This window comes from Hippocampus bargibanti, linkage group LG02 (genome assembly GCF_051943395.1).
Source record: "Hippocampus bargibanti isolate YZ-2025 linkage group LG02, ASM5194339v1, whole genome shotgun sequence".
NCBI classification, from domain to species: domain Eukaryota; kingdom Metazoa; phylum Chordata; class Actinopteri; order Syngnathiformes; family Syngnathidae; genus Hippocampus; species Hippocampus bargibanti.
Genome location: NC_142735.1, coordinates 30,576,184 through 30,592,769, shown reverse-complemented (window position 1 = coordinate 30,592,769; position 16,586 = coordinate 30,576,184). Strand labels below are relative to the sequence as shown.

The 16,586-nt window shown below is 42.4% G+C and overlaps 1 protein-coding gene across 3 annotated transcripts; it reads right to left on the bottom strand.

Annotated features, from left to right (window-relative positions):
• Positions 1-261: 261 nt before the first annotated feature.
• Positions 262-16,570, bottom strand: agfg2 (ArfGAP with FG repeats 2). Of its 3 annotated transcripts, none has more exons than XM_088990905.1 (14): positions 16,432-16,570; positions 13,231-13,324; positions 11,844-11,962; positions 11,619-11,730; positions 11,438-11,546; positions 10,835-10,924; positions 10,715-10,747; positions 8,014-8,208; positions 6,584-6,656; positions 5,857-5,891; positions 2,490-2,576; positions 2,310-2,399; positions 1,004-1,065; positions 262-925 (listed from the first exon to the last, which is right to left on the bottom strand). In XM_088990905.1, exons 2-14 carry the CDS (start codon positions 13,282-13,284, stop codon positions 878-880), a joined length of 1,107 nt encoding a protein of 368 aa, XP_088847031.1. In that variant the 5' UTR covers positions 13,285-13,324; positions 16,432-16,570; the 3' UTR covers positions 262-877. The 3 variants fall into 3 exon arrangements, with proteins under 3 accessions (XP_088847031.1, XP_088847029.1, XP_088847030.1); XM_088990903.1 differs by lacking the exon at positions 16,432-16,570 and adding an exon at positions 15,385-16,296; XM_088990904.1 differs by lacking the exons at positions 10,715-10,747; positions 16,432-16,570 and adding an exon at positions 15,385-16,284.
• Between the last annotated feature and the right edge of the window lie 16 nt (positions 16,571-16,586).

Sequence of the window (16,586 nt, the reverse complement as noted above, 5' to 3'; positions counted from 1 at the left end):
CAAATGCATCACGTTTCCGGGCAGATTTTGCCCACTTGTGGGTGGCCCAATGCTCGCGAATAAAGGGGGTCCACTGTGTTGGCAGCACGGTCCAAAGCACGCAAAGCATCCCATAATTCCGACTCCCTTCCTAAAATAGGAGCACTCACTATTCCTAAAGCAGGCTGCGCGTTATGCAACGCGCATCCCAAAGTAACCTCCGGGCCTTGAAAGAAAACGTCCCAAGGCCGCCCCCTGGTGGAAAAATCCAAAAGAAGGCAATTGGTGTCAAAGGGCTTTATTGACTGGACAACCCAGTAGTTAAGCATCAAACCGATTATTAGTTTTGTATTACTTCTCATGACAAAGACGAGCTTCCAAAGTTAAAAAAAAAGTTGGTCCAGTATAAATAATAATAACATTTTGTATAAATTATTTTGTAATTGCTTTTTGTTGTATTTTTACATTCAGTTGCTATTTTTTTAGCCCTCGAAGCTCATGCAGCGTGGCAGTAGTTAACGTCCTGGGAACACTTTTGATTGGGAAAACAAACAGAAGATTCTGCAAAAATTCTAACCGCCATTTGGGGTGACTTGGTTTAAAAAAAAAGATTTTTTTTTGAAGTAGCGAGGGGATCAAAGCAAAGGAGCAGTTCTTTGCATGTATATTTCTACTACCTCGCTACCCAAATGCAAGAGCTGCAAAAAGACAAATCGCTAGTTGCAGTCAAAATACATTCAGGCTTCTTTTTTAAAGCACACAGCGCCCCCGTCCCCAAGTAAACACACCAGGATAACAGGACATTGGGAGGAGGTGGAACAGACCCCAGAGGTGTCAAAACCAGTGATGACAACCATCCGTTGTTCCCAGAGGTGGGGGCGGGTCACCAAAGGCTGAGTCAGATGAAAGGGTTTCGAGACGTGGCCCGACTGGGGTAGACGTTGCCCTGAAAGACAGCGAGGCGTACCGCAAGTCGCTTGACGATGTCATTTGGCAGGAAAAAAAAGGGGGGAAAAGCACTCACTGTAAAAGGGTTCACCGACATGGGCCGAGGGACTTTGGCCTGCGAGTCGCACGCGGCGAAGCCTGAAAAATTTCACGCGTCAGGTAACAAAGCCTACTGCTGTTTGTATTCTTTATCTTGTGCGAAGAATGGATCCGAAATGATCCAAGCCCCCCCCCAAAAAAACAAAAAACAAAACTGGCACAAACAATGGGCAATCCGCTTTTGACTACGTTGGTCAACACAGTTGGATGACATTTTTTTCATCTGACACTCAAGTCGACTCTTGTCAATGATTTTTTTTGCACAAATTATCAAATCTAGCCCCATTTTTTACATCAGCTTTTCATCTTTATCAAATATGTCATATCCACTCATTCTGAACCGTCTTTAAAGGACAACCAACACCTCTGCACAAGTTGCGTCCAAAATTTGTAAAATCACTTCAAATGACTTGGACCGAGCGCATTTTACAAAGATTCCACTGCATAAAGCTACATTTTACCCTTTAAGACTTGCGCTGAATATTCAGGAAGTCTTGTTTTCGAGTTGATGACGATGGCCTAAGTGACGTCACGGAGGGAACACCCCTGACCGACAAAGAGACACACAATGGATTTTGGGTACTTTTTTTTCATCTGAAAACATTGTGTTGATGGCAAAATTAAAAGGAAAACAACATAAATGACCCAATGGTGAATCGTTGTGTGTCGCAGCCAATTGCGGTAACACGCATAAAGAAGGTGTACGTTTACACAAATTCCCAGAGGACAAATCAGCCATTTCCAACAGTGCGTCTTCTTGTGCATTTTCTGGGCGCTACATTGGAGTCCAGGCGGCTCGAATTGATACGGAAGGACTTCTTTAATCGATTGCAAATATTCATGCTCTCCTCTTCAGAACTATATGAATCACATTAACAACTGGATGATGAACAAGAAAGCATCGTCTCTGAATCTGAACTCTCTGAAGCCATTGTTTTGATTCTGGAGCAAAGCAGTTTGTGAAGGGGTATCCTGGCGTGACATCACAAACAAGGGGGCGGAACTTTTTGAATCTGCCCAGTTCCAAGCTCATTTTGTGGCAGTTTTGGGACACTTTAAGTCATTTTTATTGGTGTTTTGCATTTGAATAAAAATATCATACTGGCTGTTTTGGGTATTTTAGATGCTATAGAACGTTTTTCTAATGTCAGTTACGAAACAAAAAAATGGTGTCGGTTGTCCTTAAAGGCCTAGCTGTCAAATGAACGGCTCGCCGATGTAATAAATATAATCTGAGCATCGTAAATCACAATGGCAATATTGGGAAGAAAAGGGGACACTACCGTTGGCTTCCTGGTTCGTGACGACATCTTGGGAAAACGAGGCAGGAGGCGGAAACACCGAAGTCGGTGAGGTGACAAACAGGCCGTCGCCTGGGGAGCAAAGGGGGAGCAAAATGCGTTAAAAAAAAAAACGCTTTACGATTGGTTGCTTTGGGACCGTGGACAAAATCCCAAACTCACCTCCTGGCGAGTTGCTGAATGGGTTACTGGGGGACAGCGCAGCGGGCTGCTGGGAAGTGGAGCTGGGGCTGAAAGGGTTAGGGAAATCTAACACACACATGGGGGTGGGGAGGTGAAAAGATCATTGACAGTGAACAGGCCCCATGCCACACTATTCTGCACCACATTGCCTTGAGAACCCCCCCCCCCCCCCCCCACACACACACACACACTCCCTCCAAATAAATTACAATTCTCTCGCACACGCGCTTGCACAGGATTGCAACACTTGGCAAAGTGAAGATGGCGACTTTGCGCCAAGATCGGCGTGGCGAGAGCTCCATAGCCTGCAAAGCATTTTTCTGCGTTTCACCATCTCAGTTCACCGGACACATTCTGTCTGCTCCATTTTCATCTTCATCAAATAGCGGCGCCTTCAATAAGCTAACGGTCAGCAGACATTTTATTCACGTTAACTCATTCACTGCCAGACGATGCGCAAAAATATGTCCACTCAATTGAAGAAACAAAGGAGGGTTATCCAATTCAAACACTGCTGGGAGACAGACGATTGTTTCGTAAATGGAGGACTTGATGGACCCAGTAACAAAATCCACCTTGAATATTTGGTATAGTTAGTAAATAAATTAGAAAAAACGAGGGTTTCAAGAGATGGGAAAGGAGAGGTATCGCAGCAATGCCTACGATAATAGAAAAAGCGGAAATGCAGACAAAAAAATAAAACAGATGTTTAACTTAGAAAGGAGCGGTCACTTCAGATATCTACAAGTAAGGGACTACTCTACAAAAGCAATAAAAATGGATACATCAACTAAAAGAAATGACATAATACAGATCATGATGGATGCATATCAAGGAGTAATCTCATCCCTTTACAAAGGGATCCTGTTGAACAGAGGAAAATCAACTCTATACATAAAAGAGAAATGGGAAAAGGAACTTCAAACCAACGTAACAGAGGAAGAATGGTCAAATGTGTGCAGAATACAACAATCAACAACCACTTTGAGTCATTGGAGAGCATTTGGTTGGAAGAATATCCTAAGATATTTTATGTCCCCGGAGGTGACCGGGAAATATAAACCAGGACAGAACGAGCGCTGGTGGGTATGTGGACAGGAAAGAAAATAATAATAATAATAATAATAATAATAATAATAATAATAATAATAATAAAATAAAGATTACAATAAAAATAATACATTTAAAATACTAGAAATAAAAATAATAATAATATTAATAATAAAATTAAAAGATATATAAAAAAAAATATATATATATATATATATAATATAAAAATATATAAAATAAAAATAACTATATATATATATATATATATAATATAAAAATAAATATCTAAAAATATATAAACTAAAAATAACTAACTATATATATAAAATAAAAATAACTATATATATAATATAAAAAAAAAAATATATATATATATAATATAAAATATATATATATATATATATATATACAGTAAAGTCTCGTTATATCGATATCGGATATATCGATAGTCCCGGTTATATCGATACTATTTCTATGCACGCACAGAGAAAATTACATGCAAACAGGGTCGGATATATCGATAGTCCCGGTTATATCGATATTTTTTCGGGCTCCCTTGAATATCGATATAACGAGACTTTACTGTATATATATATATATATATATATATATATATATATATATATATATATATATATATATATATATATATATATATATATATAATAAATAACAATAAAAAATAATAATAAAATAAAAACAATTAAAAAATAATAATAATAATAATACAGTAAAGTCTCGTTATATCGATATCGGTTATATCGATAGTACTGCTTATTACGATACTATTTCTATGAACTCAAGGAGAAAATTACATGCCCGCAGCATCGGATATATCGATAGTCCGGTTATGTCGATATTTTTTCCGACTCCCGAGAATATCGATATAACGAGACTTTACTGTAATAATAAAAATCATAATAATAATCCATTTCATTTATAAGCGCCTTCCAAAACTCTCAATGTCACTTTACAGTAACAGGATAAGTTTGTCTGTGGGTGAGCAGCGAAAGCCACACGCGCCAGCGTTCACTCAACCCGGAAGTATTCACGCACACATATTTTGGAAATGTCAAACGTTGAAAGATTATTGGGAAGAAGTTTGGAGAGAACTGAAGAAGATAATTGGCTACGAAATACCAAAGACTGACTTGGTGATGTATCTAGGTAACATAAATCAAGAAAACATGCAAACAAGCGATGAGTACTTGATAAAAGTGTTGCTGATAGCTAGCAAGAAAGCAATAACAAGAAAATGGTTTAAAATTGACCCACCAACAAAGAACCAATGGATCAGAATAGTGGAAGAGATATTTGAGCTGTATAGATTCACACACATATTGAGGGTCCAAGTAGTGAAGTTAAAAACAAGATGGGAAAAATGGGATTCATATAAAAAAACAATCAAACAAATGAATGAACGAACGAACGACACTACACATCAGACAGTCAAGACATCTCACGAATATAAATCCAAAATAGGGGAAACTTGTCACTATTGATCACCTTTTTTTCTCTTTATTGTTATTGCTGTGTTTTTATTTTTGTTGATGGGTTCATTGGTTGTTTTCTTTGTTGAATAACTTGCAGTTACAAAAGGATGTTGTTATACAAATTGGCCACAATGCATTCTGTATTCAAATGTTCAATTTCAAAGGCTCTTAAATGTTGTAAAAATAATAAAGACGCAAGTTACAAAAAATATATATGTCCACTCCAGTCCCAGAGTTTTTGTGATTTTCACTCAAATTGCAGGACCCAAAGAACATTGAGTTTTAGGACTACATCAACATTCAATACAGCGTAAGACAACTTAGACTCTTATTATTTGTTAGTTATTTCCTAAATTATATGAGTCTAGAGTTTTCTGAACTGGAAATGAGGACAGCTGCACAAAAGGCAAATGCAGCCCTCGTGGGAGAGAAAAACATTACCAGAGGTCTCACCAGCGATTTATTTATCGGCCCCCCCCATGTCCCGCCAAGAAAACCCAAACAAATTATTTTCAATCCCGAAAAAAAATGGGGAATGGCAATGAATGAGTTCACGGCGTGTCTCAAAGAAAAAAGGCCGTGGCAGAAAACGTGACCTTCAGACACAAAACCTTGTTGCATAAATGAAGGGGGGCAATGAATTGTTCAACTGAAAAAAAAATAGGCCTTTACATGAGGCTAGTTGCCCGATTAGCATTTATTTGGACCAAAGCATAACTGGAGAAAATTTGTGAGTATTAATGTGAATAATGAGAATCAGTTTGAAAAAAAAAATCTAAACAAAGAAGATATGTTCATCTTACTTGCAAAGTTGGACATTGTATCAAAACCCGGAGAGCTGATGGGAGAAGAAGAAGCAACAATTTTTAGAGCTTTGGAAAACAGCAGAGACCAAATGTGAGTACCGTATTTCCCGGTGTATAAAGCACCCCCCCCCCCCCCCAAAAAAAAAAACTTGATTTTCTTCCAAAAATGACCCTTGTACGCCTTCTATGTGAAGTCATATTGAGTCACAACAGGTCTCACAAAGATGGTCAGCAGCCACCAACTCCATTCCACCCTTCCCACCTGTAGAAGTATTGCATAACCCCAGCCGCTACTATCGCGCCTTATAATGTGGTGTGCCATATATTTTGAAAACTTTTATCGATTTATAGTCCGGTGTGCTTTATACAGGTAACATCCAACTTACGATCACCCGTACTTACGACCACCAGACTCTGTTTTTTTATTTTAATTCTATGCCTGGCACCGCACCGTCACCACCGGCAACCCAGACCCATGCCCGCCCCCTCCCGTGGCCTCCGAATCAGATCGTTTGGAAGTAATTTAAGTCTCTATTCAACATTTTCAATGGATTTCGACTTAAGACCATTTTGACTTGCAACCATTTGGTCGGAACGGAACCCGGTCGTAAATCGGATGTTACCTGTGCAGGTATCTGGAAAACGTTTGAAAATACACCATTCATTGGGGGTGCGTCTGATACACCGGAAAATACAGTAATAAAAAAGTTAGAAAATGAACAACCTGGCAGGAGTGGAGCCAGAAGAGAGCCGGGTACCAAACAGGGTGCCATACTGCGGCAGACCAGCAGGGGGAGCTACGAACAAACATTTCATTCAGACTTTTTCCACTCCAAACATCAGGTTCGAACTCAAGACTGTCTGTAATCGAGTCGGAAAACAAGTTCTCCTCCCTTACACACACACACACACACACACACACACACACACACACACACACACACACACACACACACACACACACACACACACACACACACACACACACACACACACACACACACACACACACACACACACAAAGAAATCTGCCTTGGCCCATTTTAACCCGATTAAAACGAGTTAAGAGTTTGCGAGGCAAACACAAAGAGCGTCATTTAGTAGCTAATGGCCTTGGCATTTGCTCAAAGAACGTGATGCAACCTCGCAAAGCGGCCTGTGAAAAGAAAATCTGGATCACATGCCGCAATTTGGTTTTTTTTTTAAGCCAGAAAGGCGCTTAGAAATTAAATGTATTATTATTATTACCAAAAACTAAGATAACATCTGTGTAAGCCCTCAGTCGTACAGGAGTGGTCCATCGATGATAAGGTTTCTTCAGCCATCATCTGTACTTCTTTGAAGATGTGGACGTTTCGCTTCGTATCCAAGAGGCTTCGTCAGCGAATTAAGATTTTTTTTTGCTGGTATTTTTGGCCCGAAATATATAGCCCTACTGTCCAGACGTGGCGGTGCCAGACTTTGCTATGATTGGTCCCTGCTCTCAGGGTGGGGGGGGAGCAGAGGACTTCTCCCTGCGGCTACACTGATTACTTCAATTGTCCTGCCTGAGTATGGGGTCTACGACTGGCCTGATTGCCCCATTTGCTCTGGTACCACCTCATCAGCATAACTAAGCCTATGTTGCCTAAGAAGTCGGTTGGAGGAACGATCAAAATAGAACTTCACCCCACCATGGCGATTTAGTGAAGGGTTTTGCTGTTTTATGAAAATAGCTTCTTTTACTCCCCTTTCAAACCATCTATTTTCCATCGCTAAGATTTTAACCTCATTGTCGTCAAATAAGTGGTTGCTAGCTTTTAGGTGCATATGTACTGCCGATTGAGGCCCACTAGTATTATACCTGCGATGTTGATAGTCTTTTTTTGAGAATGTGTTTAGTCTCCCCAATGTATTGCTCTTTACAATTTTAGTTCGCTCTCGTAGCCTCTTGGATAAGAAGCAAAACGTCTGACACCTTCAAAGAAGTACAGATGACGGCTGAAGAAACCTTCTCATCAGCCTTTAAGAGCCCCACAATGGAGAAATTTACAATATACAGCAGAAAAAAGTGATGGTGGATGCTCATGCGAATGAAATTGGCCTCCCTTTTTTAATGAGGGGGGGGGGTGTAAAAAGTAAAGTGGGGTTTTCCGCTGTTCGAAAGTGACATACCTGTTTCAGAGAAGACACTGTCCAGGTGGGACACCGCAGCGTACCTGTCCGGGGTGTCACCAATGATTTGCTGCTGGTGGGACAGAGACTGAGGAAGAGGACCCGGCAGCTGTTTTGGACCCCCAAAATCCATGCTGAGAGATTTGGGAAAGGCTCTGAAGGGCCCCCCGGCGCCCGACGATGTTGAGGCGCGACCTGGTTACCGTTGCGCACCCAAAAAAAAAACAAAAAACAGACAAAACATTAAAAACCAAAACCACAAGATGCTTTGTAATTTCACATTTTCATGTTAAAAGATATTGAGTGTGAGACCCAATGATTGAAAAGACAAATACAAAGCGCAGTTGGGTCATTTCCACACCAACCAAAAATAAAGATGAGCAAGGTTAGCATTTCAGTGAGCGGCAGCCGTTAGCCACAGAGAAGGCTAGCAGCCAAGAAAGACATGTTTTTTCCTTCCCCCCCTTCAAAATGGTGACACAATTTCACACAATTAGGAAAATTATCTTGCTGATGAAGCAACTTCAAGTATTTTTGTACATTTAAATTGAAATTAGACTTTTAAGTTCACTTTAACTTTGATTGCCATTGAGGAACACCAGATTTGTCTCTTCATATCTAACTCGCTAGATAGCTATCTATTAGTTATCCATTAGCTAGCTAGCAAATTTTCTATCTATTTAAGTTATTCCGGTTGAGTGAATGCTGTCGCATGTTGCTGCCGCTGCTCACCCGCAGAAAAACTTATCCTGTGCCTGTAAAGTGACCTTGAGAGTTTTGAAAGGAGCTTACAAATGAAATGTATTATTATTATTTGGTCAAATTTAACAGTTAAGTTCTTACGAACGTTGATGAATCACATGCGACATTCTTATACTTTCAAGTAAAAGAAATACGCTTGTTTGCTTTCAAACTTATCTTGTAGCAGATGTGTGCACGTTTTCAGCATGATTGATACACTGGTGAAAAGGACACTTTATTTTCTCTTCTTTCATCCATAACGTAATAATATTATAATACACAATCTTGTAAAATGAAATTTGTATTTTGAGGAAGTGGACGTGAGCAGCACTGAGCGTCCTTGGCACTGATGCTACAGCATTGTGTTTGCTTTCAAAACATTTAGCTTGTAGTAGACGTGCACATTCCACCATGACGTCCCTGATCCACTGCTGAAAAGGATGCTTTGATCCTCTTCTCTTTAATCTAGAACTGCTTCATGTCACAAAGAGGGTACAGCAATTGCTGAAGAATGAATAATATTAATAATCCATTTCATTTGTAAGCGCCTTTCAAAACTCTCAAGGTCACAGGATTAAGTTTTTCTGTGGGTGAGCAGCGGCAGCTATACGCGCAAGCGTTCACTCAAACCGGAATAACTCAAAAAGATAGAAACCTAGGTAGCTCGCTAATAGATAGCTAATAGCCAATAACTAGCTAGATAGCTAATTTGTTTCCTGACTCAATTAGCTAGCTAGCCAGCCATCGAGGTGATAGATAGCTAGATAGCTAATAGCTAGCTAGCCAGTTATGACTCTCTGTGTCTTTGTGTTGTCATATTATTATGTTATTTAGTTTTTTTGTTTCCTTTCTTTCCTTTCCTCTTCCTTTCATAACTTTGCTGCTGTGTTACTTCCGGGTAGAGTGAATACTGGCGCGAATGGCCGCCGGTGCTCACCCGCACAGAAAAATCCAGTGACTGTAAAGTGTCCTTGAGAGTTTTGAAAGGCGCTTAGAAATTAAATGGATTGCATTATTATTATTATTATTATTATTATTATTACAAAGTACTATCTCGCCAGTGACCACTGATGCGTTGAATACGACGAACATGAATTGTCACTATAAGAACTACAGTCAACGCTGGCTTTTCGACCATAATCTGTTCCAGAAAGTTATTTGAAAACCGATTTGGCCGAAAAAACATTTTCCATTATAATCACAAGGACAGTAATTTCATCTGTGCTGTATGTCATGCATATTAGCACATTTGACAATAAAGCAGACTTTGACTAATCAACGTCCGCTATTATTTTTAATCGTGATTGAACAATACAAACACGCCTGAGTGTGCGGTGAGTGGTGCATTCAGGTGCGCTCAGTTTGGTCAAGAAACCATTTTCACTCGTGAACCAAGGCATAACAAACAAAATTGATCAAGAACCGAGACATTCGAAAATCCAGGTTTGACTGTACTTTGGAAAACCTAACATGTACCCGTTCGCGCACACTCTAGAATTGCAGAAACAAAGTGAAACTGAAAGTGTCTCGCTCGGTAGCTTCAACACGCAAACAGCGATGCAAGCAAACGAAAAAAAAAGACTGTTAGCATCTGAGTAGGTAGCAAGCACGAGCCACGTGGCATGCTAGCAGCTGTCAATCGCCTCTTGACCGATGGCAATTTCATGAGAACAGTTAGCCTGACTATTGAAATGATCATGAAACAAGGGACAATCGCGCTGATAGAAAAAAAAGTGGGAGAGTGCTGGAGATGTCACAATCTGGAATGTTTTGGGGAAACCCAAAGCCCCACGTGTTTATTTTTAAGTGCTTCGACGCCGCCGATGTGGAATGAAATATCAGCGGTCAGCGGCCTCCTCAAAATAGCAAAGGCGGGACTCGCAGCGGAGTGAGAGATGGAGCAGATGGATCAGGCAAATTGCAAATGCGCCGATTGGGGAGGGGGCGGTGGGAGTCTTACCTAGCGTGAAGTGTTTTTTCAAAGAGCTAGCGGCTACAAAGTCGGGAGACACAGAAAGTGGCTGTTCATCTGGAAAGGACAGATGAAAGAGGGGGCAGAAAGCGGTCAGGGAGCGCTCACCTGAAGGCCGGGGGAGGGCAGGAAAGGAAGAACCCAGACCCGAAGACAGCGAACCCGGCCGCTGTCTCTCAATCCCGCAGACGTTGTGCTCTACAGTCCAGAGACAACAAGAACAAAAAAACAAAAAGAATAATACATTTCATTAATAATCGCCTTTCAAAACTCTCAAGGACACTTTACAGTCACAGGATATTTTTTTTGCGGGTGAGCAGCGGCAGCCACACACGCCAGCGTTCACTCAACCCGCATATAACTCAAATAGATAGAAAGCTAGCTAGCCAGCAAGCTAATAGATACAGTAATAGTAATAATAATAATAATAATAATAATAATAATAATAATACATTTCATTTCTAAGCGCCTTTAAAAACTATCAAGGACACTTTACAGTCACAGGATATTTTCTTTGTGGGTGAGCAGCGGCAGCCACATGCACCAGCATTCACTAAATCTGGGTTTAGTAGTAACATAAAGTAAAAAATATATAATAAAATAAATAATATGACAACACAAAGACACTTTTCTGTACCCTCTTTGTGACATGAAGCAAATGACAAGAGCACGAGAGGGCAAAGTTCAAAATGGCGCGGCCGGCAGACAGACCTTTCACCGGCGGGTCCCGGAAGCTTTGGGAGCGTGAGGGCCGGGCGGTAAAGGCATCGGGCCGGGCGTCGGCGGGCGATGCGGCTGGGGTTCGATCGGACCGCGCCATCTGGGGACAAGCGGATGCAAAGATGTGAAAAGCGGGCCGGCGCCAAGGCCGGCGATGGCGACCGTCTCTCACCAGCGTGCGGGCGGGCCGGGTGTTGGGGGCCAAGTGGTGAAGGGGGGCGGCCTTACCGGCGGGACTCCAAGGTCCCTCTACGTCTCTCCGGCTCTTACTCTTGGAAAAATGCCTTCGAGACAGAGATGAGGGTCACCGAGGGACATTTTGTCAGTGTAGTGGGCACTTGAAGACGGTGGGGCGCTTCTCCAATTCAAATTGTTTGGCGCCGAGGTGTGGGCTCACCATTTCTTCTTCTCGTATTTGTCCTGCAGGAACTCTTTGAACTTCTGCAAGTCTTTCGTGTCCGGCGGACAGACGTCCGTCTTGGTCTCCAAGGCGCACAACCACGTCCTCCTGCCGACCTAAAAACAGAGAGCATCAAACGAAAGCGCTCGCTGGACCAAAAGGCATCTTGTCGTGATGGGACTCATTTTAGAGATCTTTTCGATCGGCTCACAAAAAAAAGGCTCTTTCGGCTCCCAAATGGCTCCTCGGCTCTTTTTGTTGCTGCTTAAAGGACAACCGACACCTCCGGACAAGTTGCGTCCACAATTGGTGAAATCACTTCAAATGACTTCTACTGAGCGCATTTTACAAAGATTCCACCGCATATAGCTATATTTGACCTTTTAAGACTCGCACTGAATATTCAGGAAGTCTTGTTTTCGAGTTGATGACGATGCCCTACGTGACGTCACGGAGGCAACGACCCTGACCGAGAAATCGACACACAATGCATTTTGGGTAGTTTTTTTTTGTCTGAAAACACCATGTTGATGGCGAAATTAGAAGGAAAACTACATAAATAACGCAATGGTAAATCGTTGTGTGTTGCAGCCAATTGCGGTAACACGCATAAAGAAGGTGTAAGTTTACACAAATTCCCAGCGGACAAATCAGCCCATTTCCAACAGAGCTTGTACGCCATCTTGTGCATTTTAATAAAGGCAAATCTAATCTAATCTAATTTTCTGGGCGCTACATTGGAGTCCAGACGGCTCAAATAGATACGGAAGGACTTCTTTAATCGATTGCAAACATGTATGCTTTCCTCTTCAGAACTATTTGAATCATATTCATAACTGGATGAGAGAAGAAAGCATCTTCTCCGAATCTGAACTTTCTGAAGCCATTGTTTTGATTGTGGAGCAAGGCAGTTTATGAAGGAGTATCCTGGCATCATGTCACGAACAAGGGGGCGTGACTTTCTGAATCTGCCCAGTTCCGAGCTCATTTTGTGGCAGTTTTGGGACACTTTAAGTCATTTTTATTGGTGTTTTGCATTTGACTAAAAAAATAGCAAAAAAATATCAGCCTGCGTGTTTTGGGTATTTAGATGCTATAAAACGTTTTTCTGATGTCAGTTAGAAAACAAAAAAAATGGTGTTGGTTGTCCTTTAAATTAATTTACTCCCAAAAGTAATCTCAAATTATATGTGAAATAAATTACTCATGTAAAAATATTTACAATATATCATTTTTTAAACATGGCTTTATTTTTACATGCTAGGAATTGTAATCAAGGCTCAAAGAAAGTTCAAATCAGTACAGTACAGTAAGTGCATCAATTTTTCTTTGATTCAGGCCTAGTGTATTTTGCCTGCAGTTCGTTTCTTTGCATCTCGCTCACCTCGTTGCCTTGGTTTTGGAGGAATTCCACTTCCTGTTGGGAGAAGGTTGTCATGGAAATGGACTTGACCCTGTGTGGCGGGTTGAGGCCTCGCCTGGGGAGGAGTTGGCGACCGTTTGAAAACAACAACAACAACAATAACACAAGCACGTGGCATGTGTAGCGGAGCTGTCAAGGTGAGGCTGGGGTTGCCTTTAGCTTACGGTCCACCTGTTTGGGAGAATTTCGGGACATACGACAATTTGAAATTTGGGTTGGGGCTTCAGCAAGCATCATATAACTTGACAAGCTTGATTTGCTTTCGTGGGCCGAATAAAATAAGGTGGCGGGCCAGTTTTGGCCCCTGGGCCTTGACTTTGGCACCTTTGATTTAGACCATACATGTCAAAGTCATTGTTAGACACGGGCTACATTGTCGTTCCGGTTTCTTCTTGGGGGCCGTTATGAAATTGGGGAAGCATTAGAATGTTCAATACCCCCCATTATATTACACAATAATAATAATAATAATAATAATAATAATAATACATTTCATTTCTAAGCCACTTTCAAAACTCTCAAGGTCACTTTACAGTCACAGAAGAAGTTTTGCTGCGGGTGAGCAGCGGCAGCCACACGGGCCAGCGTTCACTCAACCCGGAAGTAACTCAAATAGATAGAAAGCTAGCTAATATATACCTAATAGCTTTCCAGCTAGACAGCTAGCCAGATAGATAGCTAATAGCCAGCTAGATAGCTAATATATAGACAGCACGACAGCTAATAGATAGCAAATAGCTAGCTATCTAGATAGATAGCAAATAGATAGCCAGCTAGGTAGCTAGCTAGATATATCCAGATAGCCAACCAGCCAGATAGACAGCTGGATGATGGGAAGACTTTCAAAGATTGTTCGGCCACGCCCAACAAATTAATAAATAACAAGTCATCAAATCCGAAGTCAAGAATAATGACTGTTATTGCGGTTTACATACGACAAGTTGAAATTCTGGTTCGGACTTTCCTTAAGTTTCCTTCCACATTCCAAAAACATGCATAGTAAGGTGATTGAACACTCCAAAGTGTCCCTAGGTGTAAGTGTGAGTGTGAATGGTTGTTTGTCTCTGTGTGCCTTGTGATTGGTTGGCAACCAATTCAGGGTGTCCCCCGTCTCGTGCCCAAATACGGCTGTGATAGGCTCCAGCACCCTCTGCGACCCTAATGAGGAATAAGCAGTATAGAAAATGGATTGATGGATGGACGGGTTCAGACATTAGCATGCATCACAAGTTTGATTTGCTTTCGCGGGCTGAATAAAGTGAGGTGGCGGGCCAGATTTGGCCCCCGGGCCTTGACTTTCACACCTGTGATTTAGGTCCAATAAATTTCTCTTTTTATCGTTTATTTTATCGTTTATTTTATTTTTTCCGTGTCGGTTAGAAAAATACATGGGAAGGTCGGCGAAGGTGGTTCAATCACCAACACAACACTGAATTGCGATTCTTATTCCAAAGTGTTCTGGTCCTACAGCAAAACATGACAACTCAACAGCTGTGTTGCGCCGGTACCACTACCGGACCCAACTTGTACGCACTTCCCCGCGGGAACAAAATACCCCCTGGTAGTTTCGCATCACCACTAACATGCCTTTGCCGTCTGGAAAAGTCAACCGGTGTTCAGAAATGTCTCATGTAGTTGTTAAGTACGGCATTTCAAGTGTATTCCGGGGGTCCTCGTCCACGAGCCCCAATTGGATCTCCGGAACACACTCTCCCACAGTCCTTAATCTCGAGCCGCTCAAATTGGAGATTGGCGGTTATGCGAGAAGCGTGGTCGTCTCGACCTCGCGGGTCTCGTCAATCGTGCGTGGGCTTTTGGGCTTCACATGACAAACAACACAAACAAACAAACAAGAGTGGCCTTCCCGCGGAGTGCTGCCAGGAGTGGGCTCCACATGCACAATACAGATTAGACCAACCCCACACCCCCACTAAATCATTGAAATACGCAGGGGGGGGGGGGGGGGGGGTGTCTGCGGAAAGCGCGTCCTTCCCGAGCACCTCTACGAGCAGGCGTGTAGCAATCTCCCGGCCTGACACCAATCGAGCCCCGCGATCACCAAGCGTCCTCACCAGCCCGCGAGAACCGCGATTCGACGCTGCAGATGCTACTCACAGCATTCCAGAGCACGACGTGCACACGAAGGTGCCCACCGTCACGTCAGTGTACGTCACCCCGGGCTGGCAGCACTCGAAACAGTGTTTGTTTACCCCGGACTGGGCCAGCTCCCGGACCTTGCGCGCGCAGATCTCCTGGTTGTCCCGGTGCTTGCGGTTCGACATGGTGGATCCCGAGGAGGGGGCGGGGTGCGGCCGCTCGAGCCTCCGTCCGAGCTCCGTCCTTCCGGGCTCTTCACTGACGCATTGTGGGGTGGGGTGGGGTGGGGCAGAGCGGGGAGACCTGGGGTCGAGGGACTCGGCCCGGTGCTTGGAGAGAGCGCCGCTCGGTTCTCGCTTTGCCCCGAACGATATAAAGTGAAAGCGCGTAGGATGCGACGCGTACCGGAAACGCACCAACCTTCGCCAGAATAAAAGCCTCAGAACGGACTTGCTCTGTCGAAAACGTTCGTTTACGACTTTACGACATACGTACGTATCGTTGGCGTATGTTAAACTGGAGAAAAGAAAACCGTTGTCATATATTTATTTGATTCGTCCAGCGCCACTCACCAACGTTATTTCACATATTTTCACATAACTCCACATTTTCACTAAAACAGGGTTAAAGTGTAATTTCTTTTGTAAACGCAGTTTTTCGACATTTTATTTTCGTCCATAAATAGGCGTCATCTTGACGTCGACTACTTGACGTTTTGCCCGAACACAACTGCAATTCTAACAACAGCAAATTAATGCACTCTGTGTATCTATTTTATATTTTAAGGGGAGTTGGAGCAAATTTTGTATCGTATTTATTGACAAGTCGTGCATGGTTTTGGTCAGCAGATAGCGCGATACCCGAAGTGAGTCGCGTCTCTTTTTTCCGGGTGGGTGACGTCACTTACGTGGCATTCAATGAACGCTGCTGGTGTGCGTGTTTGTATATTCATACCGCTGTCATCGAAACGAAAGGGGATCGGCGTGGTGGAAACACAACATGAAACAGTCTTTACGTTGGTATTATTTGTATTTTAGAGCATTTAAAAAGCATCATTTGACCTACCTTAAAGTGTTGAAACAGTAACCGTTCCATCAAAACATAAAGCACTTCTAAAAACAGCACTTTTCGACACAAGATTTGCCCTAAATAAAATATTATACACATAAAACGACGACCAATTCCATGTGACGACGAATCGAATTCCGGAAAACGTGATG

Excerpts from the sequence above, each read along its gene's own strand:
- agfg2 (XM_088990903.1), bottom strand. The coding sequence starts at position 15,551 with ATGTCGAACCGCAAGCACCGGGACAACCAGGAGATCTGCGCGCGCAAG. Across the intron at positions 2,577-5,856 it reads TACAATGTCCAACTTTGCAA|ATTTCCCTAACCCTTTCAGC; the intron begins GTAAGATGAACA and ends TGTGTGTGTTAG. Across the intron at positions 926-1,003 it reads TGTCGGTGAACCCTTTTACA|GGCAACGTCTACCCCAGTCG; the intron begins GTGAGTGCTTTT and ends GCTGTCTTTCAG.